Source organism: Phodopus roborovskii, unplaced genomic scaffold (assembly GCF_943737965.1).
Source record: "Phodopus roborovskii unplaced genomic scaffold, PHOROB, whole genome shotgun sequence".
NCBI classification, from domain to species: domain Eukaryota; kingdom Metazoa; phylum Chordata; class Mammalia; order Rodentia; family Cricetidae; genus Phodopus; species Phodopus roborovskii.
In genome coordinates this window covers 25,740,003-25,761,594 of record NW_026126517.1, presented here as the reverse complement: position 1 = coordinate 25,761,594, position 21,592 = coordinate 25,740,003, and the positions used below count along the sequence as shown (strand labels likewise).

At 41.3% G+C, this 21,592-nt stretch overlaps 1 protein-coding gene across 1 annotated transcript; it reads left to right on the top strand.

Moving 5' to 3' along the window:
* The first annotated feature begins 7,692 nt into the window (after positions 1-7,692).
* Positions 7,693-20,667, top strand: Rexo2 (RNA exonuclease 2). The gene is made up of 7 exons (XM_051197362.1): positions 7,693-7,919; positions 8,812-8,895; positions 13,076-13,153; positions 13,759-13,870; positions 15,230-15,338; positions 16,995-17,048; positions 20,212-20,667. Exons 1-7 carry the CDS (start codon positions 7,773-7,775, stop codon positions 20,339-20,341), a joined length of 714 nt encoding a protein of 237 aa, XP_051053319.1. The 5' UTR covers positions 7,693-7,772; the 3' UTR covers positions 20,342-20,667.
* Positions 20,668-21,592: the final 925 nt, after the last annotated feature.

The following is a 21,592-nucleotide window of genomic DNA, read 5'->3' as shown; positions in this document are numbered from 1 at the left end:
AAAGAGTTTTCCCGACTTCCACACAGGTCTCATGGCACAAACACACTGAAACATACACACTAATAAAGTTTGTACATTTCCAGATTGTATTGAAGTTCCATTGAATAGTCATCATAATTGAGTTTTTGGCTATGTGATCAAACCCAATCTTGCTTTTCTCTCATGAGGTTCAGACTACTATGCAGCTCAAAGCCCCATCCCTGGGATCACATGGTTGACCTTTACCTGCTGATCTTGTCCTATTTTGAAGGTCACCACAGTAGCATAAACTTTCATGGTTCACCATTTGAAGATAATAATGAAGATACTGCCAAAACTTGAGAAATTCCAAGAATTTAGACTTTCTCCCAGATCTCCCAGAGTTAGGAACAAAAACCCCATTTTTTTTTTTTTTTTTTTTTTTTTTTTTTTTTTAACTCTTCAAAACCAACTCTAAATAGAAACTACTATAGGAGGTTCTGGAAACCATCATTCTATTTTAGCTAAGTTGACAGAGCATAAAGCTACCATGGTACCATCAACTCCCTCTTCCATACCCTATTAAGAAAATACTGGAGATGGGTTGTGGTGGTGCATCCCCTTAATCCCAGCACTCAGGAGGCAGAGGCAGGGGCAGAGGCAGGTAGATTTCTGTGAGTCTGAGGCCAGCCTGGTCTACAGAGTGAGTTCTAGGTCAGCTAGGGATACACAGAGAGACCCTGTTTGGAAAAAGCAAACAAATACTGCTTGACAGCTTTCCCACTTGTTATTGCTTCTCCTCCACTAGCATACAGACCACCTCCAGTGCTATTCTCCATCTCTTGGACTTTTCTTTAAGTGCTACAAATGGTTTACATATTCTTCAAAAAGTTGAACCCAGAAGTGGGGAGTGGGCAGTAAGAAACAGGGATAGGGTGTTGACAGGAAAAGGGGAGATATTGCTTAAAGAGTATGTTGTAATTTTGTTCCCCATTGCTGATGAGATACTTGGACAAAAGTAACTTCAAGGAGAAAGGTTTTATTTTAGCTTACAATTTCAGGTTACAGTTCATCTTTATAAGGAATTCAAAAGCAGCCGGAACTTAAAGCAGTCATGTTATATCCACAGTTAAGAGCAGGGAGCCATGAATTTGCATTTCTCTGCTCTTACAATGACCAGAATTTCTTGCCTAGGGAATGGTGCCACCCACAGTGAGCAGGACTTCTTCCTTAATGTAATCAAGATAATCTACCAAAAAGGTGTCCATAGCCTATTGTGATCTAGACTATCCTTCGTTGAGATTTCCTTCTGAGGTGATTCTAGACTGTGTCAAGTTGACAAAACTAAGCAGAGGGCTGGAGAGATGACTGGGATTGTTAAAGAGTGCTACCCTTCTAGAGGACTGGAGTTTGGCTCTCAGCACCTATTTTAGGCAGCTCACAACTATCTGTAACTCCAGTGCCTGGAGATTTGACCACCTCTTCTGTCCTCTGTGGGTACTCACATACATTTGGCACAAGCATATATATATATATATATGTAAATAAAAATAAATTTTAAAAATGAAAACCCCAGACTCTAACCATCACAGGACAGCAAGTTTCAACAAGAGGAATAATTCTTACTGATCTGTTACCTAGTGTGATGGGTATTATTATATTTGTGTGTGTATATATATATTTATATATTACTATATATATTTGTGTATATGTCAAGTGTTTCATTACAAAGAAATAACTATTTGAGGTGAAGGTGGTAGATTTGCTAGTTATCCCTGTTATATCCTCCTACAATGTATACACATAAAATATCACAATACAGCCTATAAAGGCATTCTATTTGTCAAAAACAACAAAACTTATTAAAAATAAGTCATTCCTTCTCTTTTGTTTCTTAGTAAATTTCTGAACATGTACATTTTTTGAGGTTTCATTACTTAAATTTTGCTGTTTGCATAGTTCAATGTTAGTCAATTTTCCCCTCAGCTTTTCACATTAAAAGCAAAACAAGCTTTGTCATACACTTTTTAATAAGATTATATAGACATGCTTAATTTTTAAATTTTTATATCACTAAGGAGAAACAGTTGGCAAATATAAATCATGCTGTCATATTGAGCTTGAGTGTATATATATATATATATATATATATATATATATATACACACACACACACACACATACATACACACACACACACACACACACATATATATATATATACATATATATATATATATATATATATATATATATATATATGTTGATTTTTGTTTTGTTTTTGATTTTCAACACAGGGTTTCTCTGTGTAGCTTTGGAGCCTGTCCTGAAACTCACTCTGTAGACCAGGATGGCCACAAACTCACAGAGATCTGCCTGCCTCTGCCTCCCAAGCACTAGAATTAAAGGTGTGTGCCACCACTGCCCAGCTGAGTGTTAATATATTAATATGTAAATGTGAATTCCTTTTTTAGAAACTAGTACTTATTAAACTGTTACTAAGCTACTTTCAGTGGTTTTATAGAAGACAAAGTTTGAACTTTCCCAAAGATTATACATTGAGTGGAGCCAGTCATAGCTAATTCAGTCTAAAATTCCAGAAACCAGGCTCTTTGCTTCCATGCTTTCTTTAATTAGGTGTGACAGCATAAGGGGAGATGTAGTTTGCATTGAGTCTTCCTCAGTCCTGCCAGCTAGCTCCCAAATAATGACATAGAGACTTAATATTAATTATGAAAGCTCAGCCTATAGCTTAGGCTTGTTCCTAACTAGTTCTTATAACTTAAATTAACCCAATGTTTTAATCTGTGTCCTGTCACGTGGCTTGGCTACCTCTGACTTGTTCTTCATCTCCTGTTGTCTCCCTGGTGCCTATGTGTCATAACCCTAGCACATAGATTCCTTTTTGTCCTCTCTCTCCCTGAGAATCCTGCCAGTCTCTCTTGTCTTATTGGCTATTCAGCTCTTTATTAAACCAATCAAACAACTCATCTTCACACAGTGTTTAAAAATATCCCACAATAGTAGTTGATTTTTATATTATGGCTTAATATTTGAAACTTGTTTTCCTTTTTGAGATAGGGTCTCATGTGACCCAGGCTGGCCTTGAACTCCCTATATGGCCATGGATGACCTTGAATTCATGATTCTCCTGTCTCCATTTTCAAGAGTTGAGATATCATTACTGTTTTTACTTTTTGTAAAATAAGACATTGTTGGCCAGCAAGATTGTTCAGTGGGTAAAAGCACTTGCTTCATAAGCCTAGTGAACTGAGTTCAATTCTCTAGAATCACATAAAAAAGCTGGATGTGTTACAGGGCACACAACTTTAATCCCAGTACTTGGGAGGCAGAGAGGCTGAGGCAGGTGGATCTCTGAGTTTGAGCTCAGCCAGCTCTACAGAGTGAGAACCAGGACAGCAAGGGCTACACAGAGAAATTCTGTCTCCACACCCCCCCAAAAAAAAAAGCTGGTTGTGGTGGCATGCATCTGTAATCCCAGTATTCCTTCAGTGAAATGGGAGGCAGAAGCAGGAGAGTTGCCTGGCATATCAAAGGTCAGCTTGCCTGGAATATATAGCAAGGCAGAAACAGTAAAAGAGACTGTGCCTCCAAGCAAGGAGGAAGGGAGAGAACAGACAATGGAAATTGTCCTCTGACTTTCAGAGGCTATGGGCACACACTTGCACCCTTCACCACGTACCATATATACAGACACTAACAACAACAAAATACAAAATTTGAGGTTGTTGATTTTGTAATTTCAGCACTTTTCTCTCTAAATGATAATAGAAAAGGTGGCAGAGACCTAACTGCTTATGCAATGATCATAGTTTGAGTCCCAATAAATGAAATGCAAAATTGGAGTCAGTGTAATATTTTAAATTCTGATTTTGATATACAAAGATGTATTGATATTCCATTTTAAAATATGACTAGTTGTAGTCTTAAAAATCTTTAATCTCATAGAAAAAAGAATGTACTTACATAGTAATCAGCTTGTTAGCGCTTCTTTCTTTTTTTTTTTCATTTTTTGTACTACACAGTATAAACATTGAGTTGGGATTATTTGAATGCAATTTTTGTGTATCTGGTAAAGAATGGTCTTCAGTAGATTTGCATAATTCAAATGTCTTTATAAGCCTTATTATCTTGCTTTATTTTGACATCAGTGTACATTATACTTTCCTTTAGAAAAACAAAAATTTAATATTCTGAAATATTATTAATATTTCTTTGTCTGAGAAACAGGAGGGTGAGCTAGCACCTGGTGACAAGGACAAAGGCTTTTTCCCATTTGTTCCCTTATTTGCTACTAGCACATTTTACAGATGGGAAAGGAGTCATTTCCTTACCTATCAAGGAAATAGCTCCAGATCACAAATAAGGTACCCTAATTTTAGAAATTAAAACTACCTACGATTTACCCGTCTCTGCTTCCTGAGCAACTTCCTCAACTTAGGTATCTTCCTCAAGCTCCTGGTGGCATAATCTCCCTGCCTGAAAGGCCGCTTTACTGAAATGTGAGCTGACATACCCTGCCCCTTCCCCAAGCCCAGAAAACAGATAACTCACAGACCCCTACTTTAATATGTTGAGTACTTATCATGTCTGGTATCGTAAGTATCTTGTCATTTGTGTTGGCTTTCCATTAGAGTAACAAAGTACCTGAGATAATCAACTGAGGAAAAAGAATGGTTTGCCTTGGCACACGGTTTTAGAGGTTTAAATCTGAGGTCAGGTGGAATCATTGCTTTTGGGCCTGTGGTGGGGTGGGTGGTACATGTTAGCAGGTAGCATGCTGTGGAGCCAAGCTGAGAAGAAAGAGCAGGAGGAAGGAGTAGAGGTCTCACTATTCCCATCAAGGCCATGCTTCCAATGACCTATCATAAGGTCCCACCTTTCAAAGTTTTCACAAGCTCTCAACACGATGCTGGACCAAAGCCTTTAACATTCTGGCCTTTGACAGACTTGCAGATCAAATTCCAACAGTTTCGTAGTCCAGTGCTCTATATGTGCTAAGTACGTGGTATGTGTTTGTTAAACTGAATTGATGTAAAATGCACTTTAGATTTAATAAAAGAAAAGTGGCCATTGTATACAAGGTGCACTCAGCTTATTTTATTTTTAATAATGGATGTAGGGGAGATATGAATTAAAAAAAAATTTCCGGAGCCAAACGTATTACCTCATAACTGTAGTCCCTGAACTTGGGAGGCAGGAAGACTGTCATAAGTTTGAGGCCAGCCTAGACTATATAATGAGTAAGGCCCTGTTTCAAACAAAGAAAGATAAAACAAAGAGACAAAACCTCAAATGTTCTTGTAGCAGAAAAAAGGGACAGTGAATGCAAATTATGGGCCACCCATGTCCCCCACCCCCACCCCCAGGAAAGGCCCTGTCTCACAGTTCACAATGTTGTAGCCTTTGCTGCATAGCTTGCTACAAATGGCCATAGATATGGTGGAGAAGAAATTAGCACACATACCCACTCTCCTTAGTTTGGCCAAACTGTGTAAATCCAAATCCACTTTCCTTTACCATTTTCTGTTTTATGATATCTTTAGAATTTAGAGGAAATGAGTGTTTTATTTATGGCAACAACAGTAAATCTGTACTTAGCATTGTATCAGGAGCATATTACTATAGCTGAATAAACACAGAAGTTTTCCAAAAGCCCCACATCATTTCTGTTTCTTTTGAGGCAGGGTTTCCTATGACCTATTTACATAGCTGTAATTTTAAACATTCATTGTTTAAAAAAAAAAATCTTGGACATGGCTTTTTAGGTTGTAAGCTGTTAATACCATCATCAAAGATGTAATTTCAAAAAAGATCTATTTTATTTGTGCATTCTCTCACTCTGTGTGTGTGTGTGTGTGTGTGTCGTTATTGGTGCCCTGGAGGTCTGAAGAGGGAAACACATCCCATGGAATCAGGGATATATCTTTTGTAAGAGCAGCAAGTACTCTTAATCTTTGAACCATCTCCCCAGCCTAAAGATGTGGAAAACAGAAGGTATTCCTTCAAAATGTAAAAGAATAGTACTTTAGAGTAAAAAGTTTCTATATGGCCAGGCATGATTATGGACACCCTTAATCCCAGCACTTGGGAGTGTGGTGATATATTGTTTATGATTTAATAAAGCTGGCCTGGGGATCAGAACGCATAGAAGCCAGTCAATAATGGCACACACTTTTAATCCGAGGACCTAGGAGACAGAGGCAGATGGATCCCTATGAGTCTAAAACCACCCTGGGCTACACAAGAGTGAATTAGTCTAAAAGAATAACAGAGTTCACACTGTCCAGTCCCAGCACTGGAGAGATATATAAGGGAGAAGCAAAGGGTCTCATGTGAAATTCTGTTTCCAGTCAAGGGAAGGCAGGATTTCCATTTCAGCCTTGGTAGAGGTAAGAGCTACTTGCTTTGCTCTTCTGTTCTTTAGCTTGAACTCCAATATCTACCCCTGCGTTTTTATTATTCGTGCTACATGGGAGGTAGAGTTCCAGGCCACCTAGAGTTCTGTAGTCTGTCTCAACAAGCCAGTGGAATTCTGCTTCCTATGAATATGGCCACAAATGATTACAAACTAAAAACAGTATGATTCAGTAGGTAATGCTGTTATAACATAGGTATCTATTCTGCGGTAAAATTGTACATACAATGTCACATGTTTCCAAGAGCTTTCAGTTCTTTGACCAAACTTTGTCAGGTTGAGTAGCTGAAATCCACTAGGAGGAGGTTGCAGCATCCCTAAAGCTCTGATTAGGCAACAATGCTTGTCTCACAAAACCAGCTCACCAGGTAGGAATTACTATGCCATCAACCACAAGCTCTGTAATTACTGGCAACACAGCTTTCAGAAAAAGACACAAGAGTCTGTGATTCAAGACTGAGCACGTTTGTGACAAAACTGACCTTTACAGAGTTGTTTGCTACTAAACTTAAATGTAAGCAATCCCGACAGAGGCCTCTTCCAGCGAGGTTATAAAAACCGCAGCTATTGTAGGAGATTAAGGACCTTTGATCAAAAACAGAATGGACGACAAAATCAGAGTGGACGACAGAACAGGCAGAGCTATTCCAGTTTGCTTTAGTAGGTTGCAAAAATTATACAAAGGCATGATTTAACTTTGAGAAGTTTTAAAGGTAGAGTAGTATAGGATCTAACAAACACATCCCACACGTTCCAGCAACCTGGAATATGAGACAAGGCTTCTGCCCTTGACGGGAAAGGAACATTTATGGAACACCTGATATGTGCGAAGTCATCTTTCAGACAAGAGTCCATTTAAGGACTTCTAAATGATGATGGCGGATTTGGCCTCGTAGCTCAAAATAGCACGTCATTCTCGGATTCCAAGTAAATAAGAAATACACTCAATACGTGGAAGGGAGGGGCAGGTTAAAAAAAAAAGGGGGGGTAGCAATAAGGGAAAGATACAGTTAAAAAAAACTTAGATAATTAGATTCTTTTTCGAAGTCAAACCTTTTCAACTCCGCGGCTCAGAACAAATAAAAACAGGAATGATACCTCCTGGAAACAAACTTTAGTAATGAAATACAAGCAAGTCCCATAACATCCGAAAACACGTGGCGGGGGAGGGGAGCTGGCGGCTGGACCAAGGACTCCCACTCCCACTAGCCCTTTCGACAGCCAAGAGTGGCTGTGGAGGGAGCGTCGGCGCCGGGCATGTTGGGGTTTGTAGTCTTCTCCCGGCACCTCCCCGTGGGTTTGCGACGTTTAGCGACTGTGGCGCCTGCGCGCGCTGGGCCGGCTGGGCTGGGGCCGTGGCGGCTCGTGCCGGGTGATGCTAGGCGTATCCCTGGGCTCCAGGCTGTTGCGGGGCGTGGGTGGCAGGCACGGGCAGTTCGGGGCGCGAGGTGTCAGCGAAAGTGGCGCAGCCATGGCGGCAGGGGAGAGCATGGCTCAGCGGATGGTCTGGGTGGACCTGGAGGTGAGAGAGTCCGGCTGGGGGTGCGGGGAGGCGAGCATGGGACCCAAGGACCCACCTGTTCCGGGAGGTGGTGGGGGTCCGGGTGTCAGGTGCGGCAGGTGAGCACGGCCCGAGCCAGGAGTTCTGCGTGGTTCTGGGACTGTGTTGGACTGTGGGATTTCTTTCCATCTGGGTGGAGCCATCCATGTGTCTTCCCTCTCCGCAGCCTCTACCTCCACCCAGATGTGAATTTGCCTAACGCCTAGTGTCTCTGGGATCAGGATCAAGGGTGAGAGTGGGAACAGCTACTCTGAGCGCCCCTCACCTCCATCTCCTAGCCTTAAAAGACTAGGTTGCTTAAGCTGGTTGGGACTCAGAAGATGACTCAGCCTAACCCCTCATTCCATAGAAGAGAAAATTGAGGCCCCAGTTGAAGATTCAAGTTACTCAAAGTGCACTGGGAACCGAACCCATTTTACTTTTAACGCATTCATACCTAGGCCTCCCTCGAGCCCCAGTTATTTCCTTATGAAAAGAGTTTAGTTGCTAACTTTTTATGCTAGATTATGATAAAGATCAGATGTTGGAGCAAATAGGGAACTTTTATAAACTTCAGATAGGTAATGTTGGTGAGCTCACTTTTTGTGATGAAGTGTTTGTGTTCTTCTTGCTTACTTTGCGTCTGTTCCTGGGACAAACACAGTTTGACAGTACCTAACCTACAGTAAATGTCTGTAGCAGTCACTGAGCTAGTGCTCAGTACTTACTACCCTAAGTACTGCCCAGGAAACATAGTTATTTATCCTAGAATGTAAGCTGAGTATGCACAAAGGAATCTATTAAATAAACGTGGGCAGAAGAGATTTACTAAAGATGGTTTCATGTGTTATATCCTTATGTGTTTATTTTGCAGATGACAGGATTGGACATTGAGAAGGATCAGATTATCGAGATGGCCTGTCTGATAACTGACTCTGATCTTAACATTTTGGCTGAAGTAGGTGATGCCATGTAAATACTTTCATACCACTTAAGGGCACCGGGAATCTAAAGATGGTTTCTTCTATTCTAATTGAAAAATTTAGTGGATTGAGGTCCATGTAGATTAAGGTCCACCATAATATGCTAGGACATTAATTAGAGTTGGTACCAGAACTAGCATTGATGTAGAACCAATTATGAGGAGGATTATTAATCTATCTCATACTGGATTAATTTTTCAATTGATATCTATAGAAACCAACCTGTCTTTTTTCCAAGGGCTAAACAATCCTGAAGGCTATACAGGTTTGTTCTTATGATGATAAGATTGATTCTATTACTGATGCTCAATTTGTACCTGAAGACATTATGTTGCAGAAATTTGGGGGACTTAGCTAGATATTGAGGAAGCTGGTTAAACTATTCTCTAAACCCAGGCAGTCTCACGTGTTCTTAACCAGTAGTCCAGCAAGCTGTGGTCCTATCAGGTTTGGTGACCTCTTCCAGAGTTCCATCTTAACGTCATAACTTTGACTTTAATTCCATATATAGTTATCCCTTCACCACTCCATAGGGTATACACTCCAGGATTCCTCTATAGAGATCAAAATCTTATGCGCCTACATCTTTTACCAAATGAGCACTTTGAATTACTTCTAGATTGCCTATTGTCATTCTTCCTGTAGAATACCCGATGCAATGTCTGTGTGTGTAAATAGTTTTTACATCAGGCATGATAAAAAAAAATCCATATACATTCCTTACAGACAGATGACGTTAGGTCTGAGTTGGTTGAATCCTCTCGAACAATACCCATTGTTCAAACGGCTGATTGCCTTTTCAGCTGGATGTGTGCTTCCTGCACGTCTGTGTTAGGGTTGTAGACTGTCTGTTGTTGCACTTAGACTGTTCTCTTAGTGACATTACAAGCCCTGATAAAAATGTTGACCATGCTGCTTTTAACTGAAACATTTAGCAAAGCAAGTAAAACACACCTGTTGGCATTTGTATTTTAGCCGCTCAGGAAGCATTTTAAAAGTTTGTGGTATCTCTTAACCATAGATGAAATCTCTGATCTTGATATTGTCCTCAATATTTGAAGTCAATAGAAAACAAAACAGGCCAGGCATAGTTAAAGGTGCACACCTTTAACCCCAGCACTTGGGAGGCAATGGCAGGCCTCCCAATGTGAGTTTGAGATCAGCCTGGTTTGTATGGCCAGTTCCAGGCCAGTCAAGGCTACATAGTGGGGGTGGAGAGATGGCTCAGTGGTTAAAGCATGTACTACTCAATCATGAAGAGTTTGTGTCACAGTATCTTCCTTTAGCAGGTATCTCACAAGCACCCATAACTCCAGCTCTAAAGGACTTGATGGCCTTCTTCTGGCCTTCATAGGTATCCAGGTATCCCCCCATTCTATGCATACACATAGGAATAAAATTAAACAACAAATAAAACAGCACCAAAACCCGTAGATAGTAGGGATGCTGCGGAGAAAGGAGTCTTGTTAATAATCAGGTTCTCAGAGGGTAGACTGGATGGATACTGGAGCTGTAGCTATCTCCTAAGCCTACAGTTAGGACTTCTTTTTATTCCTTGGGTAGACAAAGGAGATGAGGCATTTTTAGCTGGGCATGATGTTACAAACCTTTAATCTCAGCACTTTGGAAGGCAGAAGCAGACAGATCTCTGTGAGGTTGAGGTCAGGCTGGTCTACAGAGTGAGTGCCAGATCAGCCACAGCTACACAGTGATAACAACAACAACAGAATTTAAAAACAAAAAGGAACAACAAAGGACATTTAGAGATGAGTCCCTGTCTTGTAATGGCATCAGACTTATGTGGAAGAGAACTAGAGATTATTTCTTAAAACAACTTCTTTAAAACTTGTAAATAAATAAACCAAGCACCAAGCTTTAGGTTGCTTGCTTATTTTTCTGGCTTAGAACTTCCTGGCAATAAACAGTCAAGTATCTTTATTTTACCAGCTCTGCTTAGCCTTGGCCAAAGAAGTATTTTTCTTTTAGACCCAAAATAGGGATTAATGGATCAGTTGGTTGATACGTACCCAGGGGAACTTCGGATGCATGTCAATATAGTTGTTCATGAATGGGGAATTTGTTTGAAGGTTTAAGTCATATGAGGATAAGGGTGTTAAAGAAAATATTTAAGGGATGTCAGTTGTGTGGAAAGTATGTTTTATTTTCATGCAAGGATCTGAGGAACGTGATTTTTTATTTATTTATTTTTGCTGCTAGAAGCATCCTGTTTTGCAAACTTAATTTGAATGTCTTAGTTTGCCAAAGGACAGTCCAGAAGAGGCCAGTAGATTTATATTATGTTTTTTCTGTTCTTCAGGTTTTTTTTAAACATTTTTTTTTTTTTTTTTAATTTCTCCACTGAGATTGTCAGCATCTGTTTTTGTATTTGGCTACAATTCAGTTTTAGACAGCAGGCCTATTTTAGTACAGTTCTAGACTAGCTGTTGAGTTTAATTTGTAGGGGATCAGTGGGACCCTGCTTGCTGCCAGTCCTAACAACCTGAGTTCAATCCTTAGGAACCATACAGAAGAAGGAGAGGAGGACCTTGTTCTCTGATACACACACACACACACACACACACAGAGAGAGAGAGAGAGAGAGAGAGAGAGAGAGAGAGAGAGAGAGAAAGAAAGAGAGGGAGGGAGAGGGAGAGAGGAATGTGTTATACTTACATTCTTGCATATAAATAAAAACTTAATAAAAATTTTAAAAGCGGATATAAGCTGTGCTGATTAAACTTGAACTCCTTTCAGTGATTGAAATCTATTTTTACCACCTTTCTTGTCATACTTCCTTGCCCAAAGTAGCAGATAGTCTTCTGCAGAGTTCAGATAAGCTGCCTGTAATTTCTTGCACACTTTTAGCTCCTGATGGGGAAAGTTAAACTTCTTTTATAACCTTTGTCTTTTGAGGAAAAACAGAAGTGATTATTATTAGCTTAGTTCTACTAGTCAGGCTGTGTGACAGACTCTGTTGGCTGGACTGGAGGGCTGGCAGGCTGGCTCAGTGGGTAAAGGCGCTTGCAACCAAGACTGATGACCAGAATTTGATCTCAGAACCCAACTGCTAGAAGGAAAGAACTAATTCCCACAAGTTCTTTGACCTCCACATTCGTGCTGTGTTACAGTGTGTGTGTGTGCACAAGTGCATGCGTGTGTATGCAGATAAAATTTAGGGGCCAGAGAGCAAGCTCAGCAGTTAAAGTAGTATAGTGCTCTCATGGGGCACCTGAGTTTAGTCCCCAGCACCCATGTTGGGCAGCTCACAGCTGCATGTAACTCCAGCTCCAGGGCTGATGTGCTCCTTGGCTTCCAAGGATACCAGCACTCATGAACATAGGCACACAAGCAAATTCATAGCTAAAACTAGATCTTTAAAGGTTTTCTTAATTCAAAGAAATTCATACATGGAACTGAGAATTTGAGGGCCACTTTTTTCTTCAGATATTACTTATTTCTTTAAAAACATTAACTTTAAATGTAAAACTAAAACTACAGAATGTAACTTCACAGTACACACACACACACACACACACACACACACACACACATCTATCTCAATCTGTTGTTTATTTGATCCTCTTTCTCAGTCCTATCCTCTCCATAGTGTTTGTGTTTTCTTCACATTTTGTATGCAAATACAATGTGCATTTTAAAACAAAGGGATGTTGTCAGGGTAGCTGCTTAGTCAGTAAAGTATTTGCTGTGTAAACAGAGCACCCTGAGTTAGATCTTCACCCCTATGTAAGAAGCCAGCCTGGTGCTCTGCATCTGTAATCCTGGTTGCAGGAAGGTGGAATCAAGTGCCTCTTTGGGGGCTTGCTGGCTAGCCTAATTGGCAAGCCCTAGGTCCTTAGGTGGATGACTCCTGAGGAACAAACACCCAAGGGTGTCCTCTGACCTCACATGCTTGGCATATATGGCCTTCTCCCTAATACACTCATAAAAATAAGTGCAGTTTGACAGTAGGGTTGTTTCTGTTAGTTCTTACATAGCTCTGGCTGCCTTAGAACTTGCCATGCAGACCCAGCTGGCCTCAAAGTCAAGGAGTCCCATTTCTGTCTCAGTCTCCTAAGGGCAGTGATTAAAGGTGTACGCCACCACCCCCAGTTTCTGTTGATTTTCTCGATGACTAATGGCTCTTCCTACCCACAGGGTCCCAACCTGATTATCAAACAGCCGGATGAGTTGCTGGACAGCATGTCAGATTGGTGCAAGGAGCATCATGGGAAGGTAACATTACCAAATAACAGGATTGCTGCTTTGGGGACCAGTCACAAGCTTGTTGCTCCCACATCTGAATCCTGTGCCCTTGGTGGATGGTGTTAGAAAAGGGTTAGAGGAAGATGGCTTGGCAAACCTGGGCAGCTGCTTGCTTGTGCACTTTGCATCCTTGGGACCTCTCGAGATCACCTTCTCCTGAATGTCCTTTTTCTCTCTTCTACATTCAGTCTGTCGCGAACACATTGTGGAATTTCAAGTGTTACTCAAGTCAGTCTTATGGATAAGGTTAGAACTCGACCCACAGAGAATGGGGACTGCTGCTTTCCTGGTGGTAGCTGCCTCTTCCGAGAGCTTCTAGCCTTGGACTTTGAGCACCATCTTTTCTGACTATGTGAAAGGGATACTAACAATCAGGAGCATAACTAAATTTGGTCTGGATTCTTTAAGAAACAGAATTGGTGTAACGATGGCAGTTTCAGTTCAAACTCCAGCCCCCCAAAACTGGTCCAGCTGTGGTTATCTTTACCCATTTTAGAAGTGAAATTTCATTTCCGGATACTTTTGAAAACTGACTTGATGTGTTTCTGGTGGGGGCTGGGGATTCTCTCTTGCAGTCTGGTCTTACCAAGGCAGTGAAGGAGAGTACAATTACATTGCAGCAGGCAGAGTATGAATTTCTGTCCTTTGTACGACAGCAGACTCCTCCGGGGCTCTGTCCACTTGCAGGTAAAATCCAATCCCATGTCTATCTTGTAGATAGTCTTCTGTAGTAGTGGCTCAAGAAACCAGAGAATCCCAGAGTTTCAGAGAGACCAGCTGAGGCATTCTTGCCTTCCACTCACCCTGGTTTGGAGTACACGTCTCACTTTTGTGTATTGGTGAAATGGTTTGGAACTTGATCTGAGATCTGAGAAACACAGACGAACTCAGCAAAAACTCCCCCCATATTTTTATTATGGAAAAAGTTCCAAATGCGCAGAAAAGTTGGATTTGGTCATCCTTAGCCTTTGTCACATTGCTTTTATCCCTATATTTTTCTTGCTGCTTTTGGACATTTGAAAATAAATGGCAGGCTTTGTGATACTTCCTAAAGCCCCCTCCCCCTCCCCAAGCAGCTCCTAAGAGTAAGGGCATTTTCTTACGTAACACAGTATTACTGTTGCATTGGAAATCATTAATGCCATTTAAGAATATCCGTGGTACTCAGCCCACATTTGAAGCATCCTAAAGTGTCTGTTTTTGAACCCAGATTTAGTCATATATATATATATATATATATATATATATATATATATATTTTATTTTTATTTGGTTATTTCACCTCTAGTTGGTTAGTCTAAAGTCATTCACTTATTTTCCCCCACCCCTGCTCCTCCCCTGTGACACTGACTTTAAGAGACCAGGTCTGTTAACCTAGGGTTTTTTGAAGGGTTAACATTGTCAGAGGGAAGGGAATGTTCTGTGACGGGGTGTTTGCATTTGTGTATGTAAATTGATATGGTAACTTAACACTTTAAATACAAAGAACAATTTTGGCATTTTATATATAAGAGTATATATTGTATAAATGATTTTATTTTTCTTAGCCAATGTGGCTGATGTCTATTTTAAAGTTCTCATTTAAAAATCCAGTGTTTATAGTATAAATTATTGTATGGAAACATGAATATGGATATTATTTGTCAAAAATATTGGAATGTGAAATAAAGGTTTATCTACTATATGATTCAGTTAAATTTTTAGTGTTAGTAGTGTGGATTTTGTGACACTGGGAACAAGTTTGCACATCTGGTATGAACTTGAAAAGTAACAGATTTAAACTCTTTAAGTACATGGAACACTAGACGGTCATTCTGCCCATGAGAGGCTGCTTATGAGTTTATTGTGAGCTAGACTGATGACCTGCTGGAAAGTCCATATTTGTAACCTAATTTGAAGTACTCAAATTCGATGGACATACTAGTTTTTAGGAACAGTTTGGAAAAAAAAAAATTAACTTCCATTTCAGATATGCTCTATGAATGTTTGTATCATGTTGTACACTGTTAGAAACACGCAGACGCGGTATGCTTCGTGTCTTTCTAGGGAATTCAGTTCATGCAGATAAGAAGTTTCTTGACAAATACATGCCCCAGTTCATGAAACATCTTCATTATAGGATAATTGATGTGAGCACTGTTAAAGAGCTGTGCAGGTAAGGGCTATATTTAGGATCCATTATATTGCCTCATGTAGCATGTTTTACTGGAGAATTTGTAGAAAATAATTGAATAGAATGAGGGTGCTGTGTGGGTGTGTGTCTCTCTCATCCCAGTCTCATTTGTATGGGGTCCTTATTTATTCTGAGTGGTGAGGCATGGGAGAAATGCCAGAAGTCTTCCACACAGCTTTCATTAAACCAGAGAACGTAGGCATTGGCCGACCCACTGGGGACATGGAGATGAAAAGCTCTTGAGTAGCTAAGTCTAGTGGGTTGACAGAGGTGTAAAAAAAAAAACACCCTAAAAATAAACTGCCTGGTGACTTGTGTGATGGGAGTGTGCATGCAGAATATTCAGGGGCCACAGAGAGCTCAGCATGCTGGAGGAAAAGGGGGAGTCGGAGAGCTTCATCAAGTACACGGCCTTTTCAGGGAGATTGAAAGAGGCTTGAATGAGGAGAGAGCATTCCTGAATGTAAGCAGAGATAGGAGGATGCTAAGGAATTGAAAGCAAAGACAAATAGACACAGGGATGCTGGGATATAGTACAGTTGGAATGTTTGCCCAGCATGCAGGAAGTCCTGGCTTGGAGCCCCCAGCACTGCATACACAGGATGTAGTAGTACATACATGTAATTCTAGCCCTGGGGAAGATGGAGGCAGGAGGATGAGGAAGCCAGCCTGGGCTACATGAGACCCTGTCTAAAATAAAATAAATAAAAATTGAGTGTTAAAAAAGTTACAGATTCTTTGTTAATGCTGAGGTGGACAGCTTGAGATTGGCAAAGGTGAGACCAAGCCTGGACCATAAAGAGCTTGTGTGCCTGCTTAAAATGCTTGATTTTGTCTAATGAGAGATGCAGTTCCTTTGAGGTAGTTTTAATGGAAGGATGAGAAAAAATTGTATTGTTTAGAAGGTGGCAAGTAAAATGGTAGGAGGAAAAGAGGCATGTATCATCTCAGGGACTGAAAAACAAGTGGGAGAGACGGCCATTGGGTACTTAGAAGGGATACAACATTTGCCAGGGTCAGCAGGCGTGATGATGCCAGATGCTTGGATGAAGGAGCGAGGAAAGAGAAGTAGGAGAAAGGGGTTAGCATTTCTAGCTGAAGCCGCTTAGGTAGATGGTGGACCTGTTCAGAAGAGGAGGAGAGACTAAGAGTAAGGTTGCATTTGAGGATGGGAGTGGAGGATGTGTGGTCTTCTATACATTAAATTAGAAGTGTCTGGTGGATTAGGTGGAGATGCCCATCAGGCAGTTAGATACAAAGGACAGAAACTAGCAAGGGCTGGGTTGATGTTCGAAACTTTGGAATCCACTATGTTGACAGACTTGTTTAAAGGGAGTTTCTAGGGTGAAGAGAGGAAAAGCCTTTTCCAGTATTAACTAATGACTTGAAGAGGTTGGGAGAGCCTTGCTTTATTTAGTCTGTAGGAAGCCTGGGTTCAATTCCGAGCACCTCAAACTAGGCAAGGTGCCTGTTGTCATAGTCCTCTGGAAGTGGAGGCAGGAGGATCAGGAAGGCAGCCCGGGCTACCTAAGACCCTGTGTCAAACAAGCAGAAGCCATAGATAGATGACTTGAAGGTGATTGCTCTGTGTGCTTGAGACAGCTTCCTTTGAGAGTTTATAATTTTTACTGTGTATAGACGCTGGTATCCAGAGGATTATGAATTTGCACCGAAGAAGGCTGCTTCTCACAGGTAAGATCGGGACCGTCCAAGGGCTGGCATACACTTAACCCCGACCTGACTTCTTAAATATTAACCTCTCTTTTCTAGTTTTTATTGGGCAAAATAAAGTTGCTGAAAGATAACTTTCCGACACTAAGAGTCCTTAGGATTCTGGGTAGGCTTCTAGATTCAGTTTTCAGTGGGCCTTTTTGTTTGTTTTTGTTTTTATTGTTTTGTTGTGAGTTATGTAGTCTGCTAGTCTTAAAGCTTGGTTTGGAAGTAGATGAAGCAATTTGTGACCTTTGTAGTAACTAGCACTGTTAGCTCTCTTCTCACAGAGGATGCAGGTGTGTGGCCTTCTGAAGTCAGGACATCATTGTCCTGCCTGGAAATGTTTGCTTTTTTTGGGGTGGTGTCTGTGCTTGCAACTGCAGGCAACTGGTTGTTTTAAGTTTTGGAGCCATTTAGAAAGAAAAGCTTACTGGTAAGGACAGGCCAAGGGAAGCATTCACTGATTTACTTAGTTGATAACACTGAATACTGATTTACTTAATTGATATTCTGCAGTGTACAGTTGGAGGCATCACAGAAAGACCAGTCCCTGAGCTAAAATGGCCTTCTGTTGTGTTCACAGGAGGGTGGCCCCAAATGACAGTGTACTAATTCAGATCTAAGATATTTTATCAGAAACAATAGCAGTTTGGGATTTTTTGGAGTTTGGACTTTTTCAGATTTATTTTCTTATTACTTGTATGTGCATGCGTGTGTGTGTGTGTGTGTGTGTGTGTGTGTGTGTGTCTGTGTGTGCACACACACACATATGTGCACATGTGCCTGCATGTATGTGTGACAATAGAGGCAACTTTTAAGAATTGGGCTGGGGATTGAACTCTGGTCATCAGGCTTGACAGAGGTGTCTTTACCTGCTTGCCCATCTCATCAGCTCCTTCTCAGTTTGGGAAGTTGATAGTCAACCACATTGTTCATCATTATGTTCCTAAGTAGATTTGAAGAAGGCCAGCCTCCATAATACAGTAGATAGACATTTCTACAAAGAAATGTGGCTGTTCACACAAGATGGCATAGCTGATAACTGTGTGTAAACATGCCAAGATTAGCCCCGGCTTTACCACACAGTGGGATCTAAAAGTATGTTGAGATTTCTGGTCTGTTTTCAGAGTTCAATATTGTGTTATGAGATTGTACGTTGTTGGAGCTGAGGAGATAATTCAGTTGATAAAGCACCTACCTCACCATCAGAAGCACAAAGACCTAGGTTCAGTCCCTAGAATCCTCAGAATGCTGGGCAAGGTTGTGCATGCTGTGTTCTCAGCATTGAGGAGGCAGAGAAGGGCCTTCTAGGGTTCCATGGCCTGTTACTCTAGCCTAGTTGATGAGCTGCAGGCCAGCTAGAGACCGTCTTAATAGTGGGATGGCATCCCTGATCTACACATGCATACACACATATGTGTGAAAAAATGTGATTATGTGTTGTTATTTAACCAGTGTGTGTATGTATGTATGTATGTATGCATGTATTCTCCAAATATTTCAAATTTATTTTTGACAGTATTATACATATTTACAGTGTATCTTGATCATATCTATCTCTAACTCCCACCCTTCCCATTATCACTTTGTACCCCACTTCCCTCCTCCTTGAAATGGCCCCCATCCTACCTTTATGATTTGTTTTGTCTGTGTGTGTGTTTGGGTGTTGAGGCAAGGTCTCTCAGTATAGGCCTGGCTGTCCAGGAATTTGCTGTTTAGACCAGGCTAGCCCCAAACTCAGAGATCTGCCTGCCTCGGCCTCCTAAGAGCTGGGATTAACAGTGCACGCCACCACACCCGTCTTCCTTTTCTTTTTTGTGCTGCCTGCTTGGTTGTGGGGTCATCCATCAGAATGTGGGTGGCCCTGCCACGAAGAGCAATGATGCCCACCCCAGCAGCCATCACTTGCCAATAGCTCTTTAGCTAGGGGTTGGAGGCTGTAATTTTGAGTTTGAATCCCCTACCATACCTATGTGATTTAGGAAGAAAGTGAATTAGTGCCTTTGTCGTGGAAATGAATAACTTAAAACTCCAGCAGTGATGATCAGACAGTGAATTCTCAGAAGAGGCTCTTAGCCCGCCACAGTGTATCGATTTACTTGCTTACCATTGTAATAATCTTGGGATTTCTCAGGCTTCAGCAGCTGAGAAACAGCATGTCGGATAAGAAAGACTGTTAGGTGGATGCAGGCTCCAGTGATCATAGCACACATTACCACAGAGGGGAGGCAGAGCCTCCTTCATGGCTAGGTGCCCTCTGATCTGATAATTGGCACTCATTAGGATGGCTGAATCATGAGCTGCGGTGAGTATGTAGGTCTTGTCTGTTCAGGGACATCCCTAAAGTATTGCATAGTGTTTCCCAGGCTCTGGTTCTTGGGCTGCTGGTAAGTATCCCATGAACATGGTTGCTTACATTGCAGAAATGTTATATGTGTAGGACAGGTTCTTAGGAATTCATCTACATATTATTTGTGTACATATTCAGTTAATAAATGTTTTGGACAGAACCTCAGAAAGGAAATGATTAACCTGTTTCCTAAAGTCAGTTGATCCTGAGATTCCCTTCACTCCAGTCACATCATAGTCTTTTGAAACAGTGGGGATTTTTTTTCTCCAACTTACTGTATTTTTTTTTTAAAATTTATTATTTTACGTGTCGATCCCAGTTCCCTTTCCCTCCCTCCCTCCTTCCCTCCCTTTTACCCTCTCTGCCCTCTCACATGCACCCTACACCCTCCCCTCCCATCCCCCCACCCCAATTCCATATGTAGGGAATGCCATCCAGTTGGGGTCATGTAGCTCTGACAGGTCATGTGAAGTAGGGGCTAGGGCTTCTCTCCTGTCTCTAGATTAAGGCAGTTATCCCTCCATGAGGGATGTGTTCGCAAGGTCCTTTTGTGCACCAGGGATACATCCTGGTTCCAACAGTGGGGAGTTTTTGTCTCCTTCATCTAAAACATAGCATGCAGCAAGCACCAGCACCAGTGACTTAGTGCCACCGAGGTGTCCACTACTTTCTGTACCAGATGTGCCATTCACACTAACCGGATCCCAGGTTGCTTGTAAGAAGTCACGGTTTTCATCTCTAGTGTTTGGGACATTTTTTTTTTTTCCTTCAGTGTGGTGTGTTTGCTTGTAGGGCTCTCGATGATATTAGCGAAAGCATCAAAGAGCTTCAGTTTTACCGAAATAACATCTTCAAGAAAAAGACAGACGAAAAGAAGAGGAAAATTATAGAAAATGGGGAAAATGAGAAGACTGTGAGTTGATGCCGGTTCTCAAGCTGCACAGCCACCTAGTTCTTCAGAAGCTCCTTTAGTGTTTCTTTCCTGCTGCTAACTCGGCAGAACACCTTTTCTAAAGAAAAACAAATTTTCCAGTTAACTTTGCATCTCCAGACTCCTCAAGCAGACAAGACATCACTGCTTGTTTCTTCTAACCAGCTGTTTCCATTATGACACAGCGACTCCTCTGTAAGCTTCAGGCCACGCCCACCCACCCCCTCAGCCCCTCAGTCCATATCTGCACTTGCTTATAGGCCATTCCTTTTGTTTGAAAATAAATAATAAATAAAGCTAATTCTATTGAAATGCAACCCTTTTTGTACCATATATTCTTCAGTAATTCAGTTGTTGGGGAAAAATTTACCTCTCAAAATGTGATTGGATTAAGTTGTATGTTTCAAATAGGAAGTGAACTTACTCTCTGTTGTTTTGCACATCAAGAGAGGGGTAAGGAGTTAGGTTGTAAGAGGATTTGGGCTCATTATCCAATTAACAGCTGGCCACTCTTCACCACAGTAAGAAATCCAGGTAAGCACACAGGGCTCAGTAAGCAGGCCTGAGGCTTTATTGGCTAGAAAATATGTACAAGGCAGTCACTGTGTCGGGTTTATGGACCAAAGCTAGCCTGTGGCCTTAGGTAAGTAGACAAGGAGGGGTTTCAGTGTAGATATGTTAACTCCAGTTTAGTTTATCAAGACCACAGGGGGTGCGGGGCAATAGAGTCATCTGTAGAAGTGACCTAGTTTCTTTGGGCACCTCATTCTGACAGACAGTTCCTAAACATTGAGAAACCACCAGAAAGAGACTTTTATGATGGTCTCAGTTATACAGTTTGTACATTAGTGTGGTCCTGATGTGTGCTAGTTATCTATGCAGAGAGCCCTAGGTTATAGATCTGAGTAATCCTGCTATCACTTGAGAAACATTTTAATGTGTGTTGAGTTATATTTCCTAGTCATCTTTGGGGAGAAAAATGGAGATTTTATTGGAACTTCTGCCAAATGAACAAATTCAGTTTGAGGGACTGGAGAGATGGATCAGTGGTTAAGAGGCTGTTCTTCCAGAGGACCTGGCTTTATCCCTAGCACCCTAAGGTGGCTCACTGTCATTCTAACTCCAATCTCAGGGAATCCGATGCCCTCTTCTGGTCTCTGTGGGTACAACATGTGTATGATGCACAGATACCCATTCAGGCAAACACTCATACACATAAAAATAAATCTTAAAAAAAGAGTT

Coding starts and splice junctions, on each gene's coding strand:
- Rexo2 (XM_051197362.1), top strand. CDS start 7,773: ATGCTAGGCGTATCCCTGGGCTCCAGGCTGTTGCGGGGCGTGGGTGGC. Junction 15,339..16,994: donor ACTGTTAAAGAGCTGTGCAG/GTAAGGGCTATA, acceptor TACTGTGTATAG/ACGCTGGTATCCAGAGGATT. Junction 17,049..20,211: donor AAGAAGGCTGCTTCTCACAG/GTAAGATCGGGA, acceptor GTTTGCTTGTAG/GGCTCTCGATGATATTAGCG.